The 12,873-nt window shown below is 44.3% G+C and overlaps 1 protein-coding gene and 1 long non-coding RNA gene across 6 annotated transcripts in view; one reads left to right on the top strand and one right to left on the bottom strand.

Moving 5' to 3' along the window:
- dnm2a (dynamin 2a) overlaps positions 1-12,873 on the top strand; it is a 26,588-nt gene extending 13,715 nt beyond the window's left edge. For 2 of the 5 annotated variants that reach the window (XM_040190144.2, XM_040190145.2), the window contains exons 13-20: positions 1,089-1,140; positions 4,130-4,240; positions 5,858-5,967; positions 6,666-6,777; positions 6,893-7,057; positions 8,089-8,312; positions 8,479-8,742; positions 9,004-11,307. In XM_040190144.2, the coding sequence (XP_040046078.1) occupies positions 1,089-1,140; positions 4,130-4,240; positions 5,858-5,967; positions 6,666-6,777; positions 6,893-7,057; positions 8,089-8,312; positions 8,479-8,742; positions 9,004-9,076 (1,111 nt within the window). In that variant the 3' untranslated portion in view covers positions 9,077-11,307. Of the gene's footprint in view, positions 1-1,088; positions 1,141-2,090; positions 2,103-4,129; positions 4,241-5,857; positions 5,968-6,665; positions 6,778-6,892; positions 7,058-8,088; positions 8,313-8,478; positions 8,743-9,003; positions 11,308-11,911 lie in introns of those variants that run through there. The other 3 variants (XM_078083664.1, XM_040190142.2, XM_078083665.1) reach the window with 3 other exon arrangements.
- LOC144384520 (uncharacterized) lies at positions 3,738-5,066 on the bottom strand. Its single transcript, XR_013451304.1, has 2 exons — positions 4,926-5,066; positions 3,738-4,502 (listed from the first exon to the last, which is right to left on the bottom strand). It is a non-coding gene; the product is annotated as an uncharacterized LOC144384520 (long non-coding RNA).

The following is a 12,873-nucleotide window of genomic DNA, read 5'->3' as shown; positions in this document are numbered from 1 at the left end:
CTTCCAATCAGATTAGAGATTACAGGGCGAGTAGCCATCGAAACAGAACTTTGCATCAATTTTTTTCAACATTTTAAGAGTGCATTTAAATTGTGGAAAACATGGCTACTGTTTCTTTGTGGCGCATCTCTATGCGGTTTAGAGTTTGGGTTGAATTAACATAGTCCCTCGTTGTAGCATGTGGGTGAGTGGAGGTCCCCTCCTTTGTGTCGGCTGTTCTGTTGAGTAACAAAGCAAGCCCCCCGTCTCTGTGTTTGTGTGCGTGCGTGCGTGCGTGCGTGCGCGCGCGCGCGTGTGTGTGTGTGTGTGTGTGAGTTCATGCCCAGCCGCTGCATGGCAAGATTGCTACAGTGTATCGGATGTCAGCTAGGACTGTTTAACGGTTCTCATGACATCACTTTCAGTCTTGACTACAGAAGGCTGGATGATGGTAGCCCCCCAGGGTACAGCAACAACAGGTGGGCTCTCAGAAAGGGTGTGAGTGAGTGAGTGTGTGATAGTTGGGACAGTTTTACCCTCCACGTTGTCCAAAATCCTCCACAAGCCACTTTCACCTCGGAGTATTTGTGTAGCGTTATATGTTCAAATGAAAAAACAGTTTTACAGAAATATTAATAATGCATCTTATTCATAACACACTCTTCATCAACAGATGTGACAAAGCCAGTAAAACATAGTTAAAGTAAAGGCTTGCTTCCTGAAATAAGAAGGTGTTTAGGCCGGTGAGTTGCCCTCAGGAGGTCAGGGAGACTGTTCCATTTGCGTGGCGCTGGCGGGCAAAAGGCCCGGTCGCCCGTGGTGCGCTGCTCGGTGTTGGCGACCCGGAGGAGCGAGCTGCTTGCAGATCTGAGGGTGGTGGTTTGGGGAGTATGTTGTTCTTGCAGATAGGGAGGTGCATGTCCATTTATGCATTTAGACAGGCATCTTATACAGGATATTTAAAGTTTTAAAACATAGGAAACCGTATTATAAATGAAAGTATATTACTGCAATAGTGACAGTATTGTGTATATTTTAAACGAGTTGTGTTTGCTGTGTGTTGCCATCAATACGTATTGTCTTTCCTGTCCATCTTTGTGTAATGACAGTGCCCAGCAGAGGAACACAGCTGCAAACAAGAAGCGGGCCATACCCAACCAGGTACGTTTTATCACTCGCCAGTGGCCTTTTCGCCAATCCCAGATTTAATCTCCCTGGACTGATGTCTCCCATTACCATTCCATTAGTCAACCATGGGAATGTGTATCATTTTAGCACATAGCCATCAATCCATCTCGACTGAACGGTTTTAATACATAACTCTACCCATTCCCATTGATTTATAATCCTCGCTCAGAGCCGTCTGTATTCACGATGTCACAACGGTCCCACTCCTTTTACAAGGTTTCATGCAAACTGATCTCTAGCCATGTGTTGATATTTCAATGTGTGTTCTGTAAGATCATGAAATGTGATCATAGCGTCAGAGATGGCAGTTTCCGTGAGTGGAGAGTTGCCTTAATGAGCTTAAAGAAGACTCTGCCTCCCTGCTTTTCTGAAACAAGTGTTTGTTTCCATGGCTATTAATTATGTGCTTGTTGCATGTGACCCAGGCATGTTGTTCCCCAGCAAAGCAACAGTTAATTCCAGAATTCTGTTGGTTTGTTTGTTACCTTCCCATTAACTCATAAGCACCTTTTTTGCATTGGAATCTAGAATGACATCGCACCTCTCAGCGGAGCAACAAATAGGACATAACCAAATTGTGGTTTACCTGAAGTAATTTTAATTGCATGTAACTCTTGCTCTCTGTCTCTCTGTCCCTCTCTCTCTCTCTCTCTCTCTCTCTCTATTTCTCTGGTTGTCACATGGATTGTTACTTTTTGTTTTCGCTCCTCCAAACCTGTCATCCCCACTATTTCACAACTTTCATTCCTTGCTGTCCCTTTCCCTTTTGTTTCTCTTCTCTCCATCCAACTCTCCACTTGCTCCCCTCTATTCCTCATCCTCCTCTCTCATCTTTGCTTGCTTGCTTTCATATTTCTCTTTGCCTTTTTCACTGCACCCCTCTGCTTTAACCCCCCCCCCCCCTCCCTTTCACATTACTGCAGGGTGAAATTTTGGTAAGTACCACCCCCCCCCATTTAAACCGCAGCCTGCTAGGGGCAGCAGGGGTAGACCATGCAGAAGGACTGAGGCCATCACACACAGGTTAGCCGGTATGGTTAGGGTGCAAAAGAGCAGATGCTGCGAGATATCTGCACAAACCGTTCCCTGAAAACCCAGGAGTCGATACTGCACCGTAATGAGTTGTTTCACCCCTCTGCAGCTTGGAGGACTGGGAGAAGATGAGAAGGTAGAGTCTCCAGATTGACCAATTCCAATTACGGCATTAGCACGCAGTTAGTCACCAGTAATTTGGTACTGACTCAACGTGGCAGGGTTGCTTTTGTAATTCTTGGTTTCATTTTAATAAGACAGTAATTGTCTTTAATTGCACACACTCAGGTTGCTACTAACATCACCCTTTTCAACCACCAAATGTTTAAAAGGAACCTTATTTTATCCCCACAAAAGATTTCTGCACTTTGCAATGCGACAACAAAGAGAACGGGGACTCTTCCACCACTGACCGAGGAATGGCGTCAGTTCTGATGTGTCTGAGTTTTTACCTCTGCTGCTGCCTCACGACTCAAGAGTTTGCCTTGTGAGAATCATCCTAAACAACAGCGGGGACCAAACGGGGAGGCAGCGGGGAGCCATTTAAATCAGTTTGAATTCAACGATTTGATTTATAGAGTGCATGCATGTTAAAATACTCCAACGTAGGTCTTTCATATTGAAAAGACCCCCTCACTCCAAATCGGTAATGACTATTTATATAATCAGAGATGATCAAAACTGCGTTTGGTGTGGTGACTGATCTTTGCTTCGTGAGGTTTTTCAGTGATTTGATCAAAACATTTCTCATTAAGATCTCTTTATTTTCACAACCTACTTCGATTGGCATGTTACTAATTATTCTCATTTCTTTCCATTTAAATCCTTCGAACACTTAAATTCACAAAAGTTGAATACTTGCATCTGATATGTGACATGCTGACATCTCAATATTGTCTCTTTTTTTGTCTACTTGGTTATAACATTTACAAGTGACTAAGACTTTGATTTAGGGGATTTAAACTTGGTTGGTGGTTCCTTGGTTCTGAAAGGTTTAAGTCATTTCCCCACCAAGGCAAACTAAAGTTAAGCCTCTATGCATGTGCTTCCTCTCTCAAGTTTATGTTGGCTCTTTTTAACTAACTAACCTCCCCCCCCCCCCCCCAAAAAAATAACTGCCTCCAGTCTGCTGGATGGAAGAGAACACACTAGGAACCTAAGGCGGACTTTGAAGTGGACATTCGCTCTTTGCTTCACTTAGAATTAGAGCACACTTTTCACAGATACTTCCTACAATTGTACTTGAAATGTAGAAAAAAAGACCGACACAGTAGCCAAGAGGGCTGCTCTAGTTCTCAGTGGTTTACTCCACTCTGCCTCTCAGTCTGATGTATCTCCTCCCTCTCCATCTCTCACCTTTTTAGATTTTCCCTTTGCGGTTGAGATTTTACCTCGTGAACCATTTAACCCTACTGACCTTGCTTCATTGTTTTTACTTGTAGGCCAGCTTTTACTGACCCGCTGATACTGACATACCGCCATCACTGTTTGACTGTGTCTCTGTGTCCGGTTAGCATAGTCTGGACATCGTCTGGTCCTGTTTTTATGTTTTAAGTATTTCTTTTTTGTCTGCTAAACCATTTTAATGCCTTTAGCCCATTCACCTTATCATACACATTGTGTATTCCATTCCATGTATTAGTCCTTTGTTCCCTCCATTGCATTCATTCAATACAATTCACATTCAACCCAAACATTCTGTGTTATAGTGCATATAGTGCACCTATAGGCATACTAATGTCATGAAAGTTAAAACATCCAGATCTATAGGGATGTGGCAGGTAAGTAGGTAAGCTTTTAATAATCGCTTTCATCCCAGTAACACTTGTATCTCACAAAAGCCTGATTGACAAAGTTTCCGCCCCATCCTCCTGGTACCCCTCTCTCACTACACCCTCCCCTCTCTCTACCATCTCTCATCTCCATACAGGTGATCAGGAAAGGCTGGCTAACCATCAATATCAGCATCATGAAGGGGGGCTCCAAGGAGTACTGGTTTGTCCTGACTGCAGAGTCCCTGTCCTGGTACAAAGATGATGAGGTGAGAGGAGCTTCAGTGCTCCATTCCTGCGCACATGTATATCTAAGATAAGATGACACATGGAGATACAGACGTGCGGACCAAAGGTGGCTGGAGGCGTGTGCGTGTCCCAGCCCAGCCTAACCAATGTGCAGACTACTGTTCAGCTGTAGCCGGATGAACAGGTAGTCTGAACACTGGGCAGGCAGGGGGGGGGGGGGGGGGGCGGGGGACCGCGATGGGATGAAGGACCCCGGGGTCATTGCGGCTGCAGGTCGCTGCCCTAGCACAGTAGGACAGAGGGCACAGAAAGCAAACATTACCCCGGTGAAAGAAGAAGACAAAAGTAACATAACACTAAAAGCATATATTAATTGAAGTAGCGCTTAATATGGAAATATAACTTTTTCTAACTTAGTTATAACTTCCTCTATAAATGAAATCCAGACCCAGTTGGACTGGATTCCCCTCTGGCCAACTACGTACACTCTTACTTATATCATCTATCATCCTGTATCGTCTCTTCAAATGTAACATTCAAAGACTCGAAGAGCAACTTTTAAGTTCACTGATCTTAAATCCAAGGATCTAGTTTTACTGATGAGTTGATTTAAAAAAAAAAAACAAGTACTGATTTTAATAAAATAGATCAATTTCTCTAGAATGGTGATGTGGGCAAATACCTTTTTGTTCTTGTTTTACTCACCGCTTGATCTTCCGAGGCCTGAATTCCAGAAAGATAAAAAGACCCGGCAAAAAGATACCACTGCTGGGGAGGAAAACCGCTTCTGTGGCCTGAGTGTGTCCAAACAGCGAGTGAAAACAGTGCGTTTCTACGTTGGTTGAGCAAAAGCAAAGAGGGAGGATGGTGGAGGAAAAGTGACGTGGCAGGCGGGCTGAAATGTTCCAGCCGGGAACTGACTTTGGAATTTGCAGGAAATCGTACTAGGTTACGGGGGAGGGGGGTCAGGGTTTGTGTGTGTGTGTGTGTGTGCGTGTGTGGGGGCGCTTGTCCACATGAGTGGTCCAGTATCTTTCACAGTGTGGCCGGTGGATTGTATCTATATGAGTGCGTAACTTTTCTCACACCGAAATCCTATGATCGCTCGTTCGATTCCTTCCTTCCAGTTACGTTTGGTGCGCGTGTCTGTGTGTGTGTGCGCGCGTGTCTGTATGTGTGTGTGTGTGTGCGCGCGTGTCTGTGTGTGTGTGTGTGTGTGTGTGTGTGTGTGTGTGTGTGTGTGTGTGTGTGTGTGTGTGCGTGTGCGTGTGAGCGTGCGAGTGGTGGGGAATGTGTGAAACGGTGAGTGATGTAACTCTCGGGGTTTGCGCTGCGCTCTATGTGCAGATGTAAATGCTTCCAGATGTCTCTGCTCAACAGTGAAAGCTGGCACTCCATCCTCCTAGGACTCCCTCATGCTCCGCCTTTTATTTTCCCATCATGCACTGCTCTGTCTCCACAGCATGATGGTGGTCCACATTAAAAGATATGCATCGCATCAAATCTACCCATTGATGGAGAATTGTGTTTATTTCCATTATAAAACTGTACAATTACTCCCTTTATGAAGTTACATGTCGTTTATTCCAAATCAGATCTGCTGTAAAGACATATTTCGTCTGTCTGCCTCTTGCTAGGAGAAAGAAAAGAAGTATATGCTGCCCCTGGATAACCTGAAGCTCAGAGATGTGGAGAAAGGATTTATGTCCACAAAGCACATCTTTGCAATCTTCAACACCGAACAGAGGTGAGGTTTATGTTTTTATTGAACACATATGTGTGAATTACACATGCACCTTTGTGCATTTAAACTGCCGTTCCAAAGTTTGGAATCCTGCTACAAAAGATGCCGGAAAGGCATACGGGCTTTAATTGTTTCACATTGTAGAAAGTCTTCACAAGTTGTTTTGTTTACCCATTGTACAAAATAACCTCTTATAGTAGAGACAAATCTACCTCAGAGCAACAGTTAAAATAAATCACCAGTCATTGTTAAATAAAAATGGAAACTGAGCATCAAAACGTGTGGCGATTTAAGTAGAAACAGGTTGCACTATGATACACATAACCAGCTGTAATATCAGAAGATGTCCTTTTTTTTAGCAAAACCTCTCTTAAAAAGACTCAGTTAAAGGTAAGTATAATATTAGCACTATAGGCATATCAGCTCATTACAATTACTATATACTATTCTGTATATAGTATCATGTTCAATCTTACCACTGGGTAGACTGCAAAGTGTTCAAATGCAACGATTCAATAGTAACCAAAGGTCTCTCCTGCTTCTCTGGACTCTTAACTATCAAAATAAAATGTTTTTTTTTGGGGGGGGTGGTTATGACCGTATTCTCCCCTGTCATGCAAAACTGTACTGAAACATGTTTTAAAGATTTAAAGCGTTAGTTACAGTCTGTGTGTGTGTGTGTCATTTGTTCATCTGAACAGGAACGTGTACAAGGATCTCCGTCAGGTAGAACTGGCCTGTGATTCTCAGGAGGATGTGGACAGCTGGAAAGCGTCCTTCCTCAGGGCAGGCGTCTATCCGGAGAAGGACCAGGTATGTGCCTGCGGCTCCACGCTTCTCCGCGCTTTCTGGTCATCATTTTTTAAATCTACAGACGACAATTCCGGAGATGTGTTTACCCTGTGTTTTGCGTGTTGCTAATTGACAGACGGAGAATGAAGACGCGGCCCCCCCGGACACATTCTCCATGGATCCTCAGCTGGAGCGACAGGTTGAAACCATCCGCAATCTGGTGGATTCGTACATCGGCATCATCAACAAATCCACCAGAGACCTCGTGCCCAAGACCATCATGCACCTCATGATCAACAGTGTGAGTCCAACCGTCCTCAGCAGCAGACACAAGCCAAACACGCAAGGGGAAGCGAATTAAAGAGATCATCAGGGTCCGTTTCCGTGACGCTGTGAGCTGCGTTTCACTTCTGGGTAATTTAGAGAGGAAGTCTCTCGCGCTGTCACCACCGCTATGCACAGCGAGAGTACAGCCACACCCAGGTGTTGGGCTGCCAGTAGAAGTGTATCCAAGTAGCTACATCGTTCCTTTAACAACCTAAACGTGAACATTTCTCAGTGCTACATGTGACCGTAGGAGTGCATGTTGTTCTTCTGCTTGGTGCTTCTCCTACACAGCAAATAATGTGTTTTTGTACAAAGGTCTCTCTGTGTATGGTGAAGTAAAAGCCTATTAGCAGTGGATCCTGACAGTTATCTGCCATTATCCAGCAAAACGTGGCATCCTATTTTCTTTATAAAAGTCATCAAGGCACCTCCTGGACTAGCGATCCGAGCTGGGACCAAATAAAGTTCTATTTAATTGGACCTCAACGTCACTGCACCATAGAGCCGTGCAGTGTAGCGTTTCGTTATCTTGTTCGTTTAAGTAGCAACAGCAGCCATGTTTTCACGATGTGTCCATGAGCTCAAGGTCGTAAACTTGAAGACACTAATTAACAGGATTTATGGTGCATGCTCCCAGCGCCGTGTCCACTGTACATTTATTAGGTTTCATTATTGTGGTGAGATCACTTCTCACGGCTTCCCACAGTCCAACAGCTACACACACACAAATACAAATGCCATACAAAGTTTTTCGTTTTTTTCAAGGCAGCTCCACTCTCATGGGATTCTAATATTTACTTGAGAATCAAATATCTCCAATTAATGCATTGCCCCCCCCGTTTCACTTCTGTCATATTTACATACATATATATATATATATATATATATATATATATATATTATAATTTCCTATATATATATATAATATATATTATAATTTCCTCCTTATTTTTAGCAGTGTACGCTGCAACCCTGCAGTATTTGACACTTTTAACTTCCATTCAGGCAAAAGATTTCATCCACTCAGAGCTGCTGGCCTACCTCTACTCATCTGGGGACCAGGGCACCCTCATGGAGGAATCTGCTGACCAGGCGCAGCGCAGAGACGAAATGTTGCGCATGTATCATGCTCTCAAGGAGGCGCTGCTCATTATTGGCGACATCAGCACCGGTACCATCTCCACCCCCGTGCCCCCGCCCATAAATGACAGCTGGAGGCAGGAAGCCAGGTGAGGATGAGGTTTGGTCTGCCATCTGGAATAACCAGTAATGTATTGTCACACACTGAGTATTTTCTGTATGGATGAGTAGGTCCATTCTCCTTGTATTATTATGCCTGCCTTGTTCCTTGTGTGTATTATGTCCATTTTTATTAATCATATCTCCCCCTCTCAGCCCCACCCCTCAGCGCAGGCCGCCCCCCACAGCTTCCGCGGCCCCCAGCCGTCCGCCCGCTGCTCGGGGCGCCACACCAGGACCGCCCATGAACCCTTCCCCGGCTTTTGGAGTTCCGCTCAACCCCTCCCCCGCCTTTGGTGCACCCCCGATTCCCTCGCGGCCAGGACCTCCCATCAACGCTTTCAACAGCCACCAGGATCCCTTCAGCGCCCCCCCGATGATCCCCTCCCGGCCGGCCCGTGTCCCGCCCGGTGTGCCCAGGTACGTCCTCTGGTTGTCACGCCCTTCGCAATAATTTGTGTGCGAGTTGAGCAATTTTTACCCGCAACGCAAACTCAAACTTTTTTTCTTTTCGTCTGAAGGTATCGTTTGTCCTCACCAGTTATCCCATTCCTAATGTTTTAAAATGATTTCTATGCATTCATATCCTTCACTCCCCCCTTTTCTCCCTGTCGGGTTGTTTGGTTTCTCCTCTCTGAGCGCGTCTCACTCCTTGTTCTGTATCTTCTCTCCCCGTTGCAGCCGCAGACCCCCCGGGGCTCCTTCTCATCGGCCCACCATTATCCGCCCTGCCGAGCACTCCCTTCTAGACTAGACCTGTGGCCACGCGTGTGTGTGTGTGTGTGCGCGCGCGCGCAGGTGTGTGTTTGTGTGCGTGTGTGCACACTCGAGGCCAGAGGCGGGGGCTCAAGGGGAGGGGCTAACTTATAGCGGTGCATAATGTGAATGGTATTAACATGTCTCGAAGCAATGTGCTTGTATCAGTGCACATGAACACCAGAAAGCCCTTGCTGTGGAAATTGTGTAATATAAAACCCTGCTGCTGTGTTGGCTGCATCTAGCTTCTATCGGTCAAAGATGATCAAGATGCAATTCAGTTTGAGATCTTTTCTACTATAATAACTTGTTTATTTCTTCTGACAAGGTTTCCAGCAGAAGCTCGTTAAACCACTTGTTAACCGTTGCAGGCGGGCTTTCCTCTCCCCTGCCTCCACCTTTTTCGATTGGCCGAGACGCCCACATCTCATTTGTTGTTGATTCTTTACCGTATTTTCCTTTTAATAACCAATTCCTAATGAAAAATAATAGCCACTTACCACTGTTGTTATTTTGGTGCTGTCACTTACCTTTTGGGTTTCTTGTTATTTTATTTGAGTGGCTTTGTCTTTTTTTAATGGCTACATAAATGTCGCTTTAAAATCCTAATAGCAGAAAAAGCAAAGAACACAAAAAAATGACGTTGCTGTAAACTGAGAAAATCCGAAATCCCTCTCTGTGAATTATCCTTCCACAATGAATCAACCAGACTGGCCGCTGTAATTCGAGCACCCGTAGGCACGTAGCCTTACAACCAGCCACTCGTAACTGGGGGCGTTGTTGTCCGTTACCAGAGCGCCATGCACAGAAACCCGGCAGGGGGAGAGGGACGGGCCGCAGGCCGTCAGCACTTTGTGAGATGCATTCTCTCACGTAATTCTGAGTTTTTAAAGCCTTGAATTATTCTAATCCCTTTTAGTCTCCGTTGAACCCCAAAGGGACCTCTGGCCTTCGGGTAGGCTTTGTTCATTCCTGGATTAACTGAGTACAGATTCCTCTCAGCGAGGGTACAACTCGGCGGTGGGATGTAGAGCATAAAGATGTTATTTAGCGTTCAGGAGATGGCACATCACTTTCTGGGCTGTCAAGGACATTTATTCTTCTGCTTCCATGCATTTAAAACATTGTATATAGCTGGCCTATACTGGGGAGTTGGCACACGGCCCAACGTGTTTTAATGAAACTGTCGTTGTCACAAAAAAAGGAAGCACTAGCTGCCATTTCATACGTTAGACTTGGATGCAGGGGAGGAGAGATTGGTAATCTCCTGATGATAAATTATTTATAAGTGGGGCTTTTGTCATTTCTTTGGATGTTTTTTTTTTGGCTGCAATTGTATTTGCTTTGTAAAACTCCCCAGCTTCTCCTGGACTTTAATTTTGGGGTTGTGCTACAGGGATTAGCTGTCTAAATGTATTGTTTGTTTGTATTGTTTGGGCACGTCGGGTTTACACATCATCTACAAAGCTGATTCTCTGATAATGAGTATCTTTTGATCGCTCTTAAAACCGTTTCAGGAGAAAAGTGTGGGGAAATCTCTGTGGGGAGGGGACGTTGGGCGACTGGGATGTTTTCTGTTTTTTTTTAGATTTGATCAGTAGTGGTTGTGAGCAGTAGGTGGTGGGAGTTGTGGTGTATAACGAAGGCACACTGTCTACATAAGCTGTCTGGACGTTTCTCTCTTCTCACCCCTGAAGAGAGAAATTTAATTTAGCCAACTGGAAAGATCAAGAAGCTGTAAAACCTTCCCAAATGACAGATTGCTGCTTGGGACAGATGAACTGCTTGGGACAGTTTGCCTTCTCCCCCCCGCCCCCTCCCCTGTATTTCTCTACAGGTCTGGCTGTCAGTGACCGTGTCAACGGGATGAGCTCACACAACACAGCATCTTTAGATTGTAGACCGCTTACATTAAATCCTCCACAAGCCGCTCAAAAGTTAGTGCTTGTCACTGTCACTGCAGCCTGGACTGTAATGTCCTAGAGTGTGATGGCTTGGGGTCATACTGCCTTTCTTCCTAATGGTTGTGCCCTGTCTCCTTTCCTCTTTCCCTCCCCTCCCTGTCTGGACCCGTCAGAAGGGGTTGGAAACCAACCTGTAAAAATCTTCTTTTTTTTTCCTTTTTGCAAATCTTTGTCAAGTGCCTCTGTAGCAATGCAATGATTTAAATACATGAAAATGGACTGATTTAGGATGGAGAGTAAATAAAGAGGTGTTGTGTACAATAAAGGGACTGGCTCTGGTGGTTGGTGTCTCCTTTTGTCTTGTGTGTTCTACTTGCACTTCTCTCCCGCTCTCTTGCAGATAAGAGTAGTGTTTTCCTTTCTTCCCTCCCTCCATCTAAACCAATATAGTGTCATAAGCCTGCAGTTGTTCCTATGGCAACCCCTCAACCGGCCTGGCTTAGAGCGGCTCGCCTAATCGACACTGTTCTTTATGCGCTGAACAAAAAAAAAAATCCCCAGATTTTACTGTGACTCTTTTAATGTCCAAATAAAAGTAGATCATCTTCAGTTTACTGTATCAAGGCAAAAGAAACGCTAGCAAGGGAATGGGGATCTTTATAGACTCGGGCCATCTAGTTCACTCCAAATGAAGACAGCCCCAACATTTTTACACGCCTCTTTAAATCTTCAATTTTTGGTTTGTGCGCTCATTAATAAATCCAGGTTTGTGTCTAGTCATATTCTCCAATTAGACTAGAGGAGGATCTTCAAGCCCGCTCAGATTGCCTCATTACAAATGCCTGTGCTGTTCCAGTGACTGGACCAGCAGTGTTAAAGAGCATGTCCCAAAATTGAGAGATTAATATTGGTTGATTGTTCCTGAACAGGCGCCCGGCTCCCCGTCGAAACCAGTGGTGACCTCAATCAGCCGGAGGTGGACATGAAATGACTTCAATCCGTGACAGCAGCAGGACAACAGAAGGACTAGAACTGAAAATGTTAGAGCTGCAGAAATCTGTCAGTCAGCATTTCATGCAAACCTGAAACTTAGTACGGGATTTTGTCTGTAGTGAATGTTGGTAAAATAGTTTGGAGTCTTTGCACTGAAATGTAGTTCAACATGTAAATCTAAAGCAGATAATTTCAGTTTCCTACTTTATGCCACATTTTCCCTGTTAAATATTTATTTGGACAAAGCATAATTAGAGATAAGTGCACATCGAAACGTACTGTACAGTGACTAGTCATAAAGACGGTTGATGTAAAATGAGATATTTATTATCGTTGTAGCATAGTTTTCCTCATGGAGGAGGAGAACCACTTAATGTGCTTTATGATGGAAAATGTCCATGATGCGGCAAAAGCTGTGCCGGTAAATTTCAAAAGGGAGACTACAGACGTAGTGGATGAAATGCAGAATTTGTATTGCATTATGTATGTTTTTACCGCAGTAACCAAATGACTGCAATGCATCCAAATGGCCAAAGAAATGAAGTTTGGGCCAAAACTAACTTGCCATCTGCATAACTTTAATGAGTTCTGCATATTTAATCTCCAGATGGATGAACTGATCAGGGTGATTTTTTTATATAATGTATATTTTGTTTCTATTGCAGTAAAGATATATGTGTGATCTTGTGTTTTTAACAACCTGGGGGTTAATAAAAAAAAGGTGTTCTGTTGGGAGGTTTCTGATATTTTGGTTTGTTTTGGCTATTGGTTTAATAAAATTAAAAACCTCAAATAAATGTTCATGTAAAATATAGCCTGAAATTGAACGTCCCACTGGGAACGGCTGTGATTTTTAGTTCAGCTAATGAGATCAACAAATAAAAGTGTTTAAAGTGCA

This window comes from Gasterosteus aculeatus, chromosome 11 (assembly GCF_964276395.1).
Source record: "Gasterosteus aculeatus chromosome 11, fGasAcu3.hap1.1, whole genome shotgun sequence".
In the NCBI taxonomy this organism is placed as follows: Eukaryota; Metazoa; Chordata; class Actinopteri; order Perciformes; family Gasterosteidae; genus Gasterosteus; species Gasterosteus aculeatus.
This window is presented reverse-complemented; position numbering and strand designations above follow the sequence as displayed.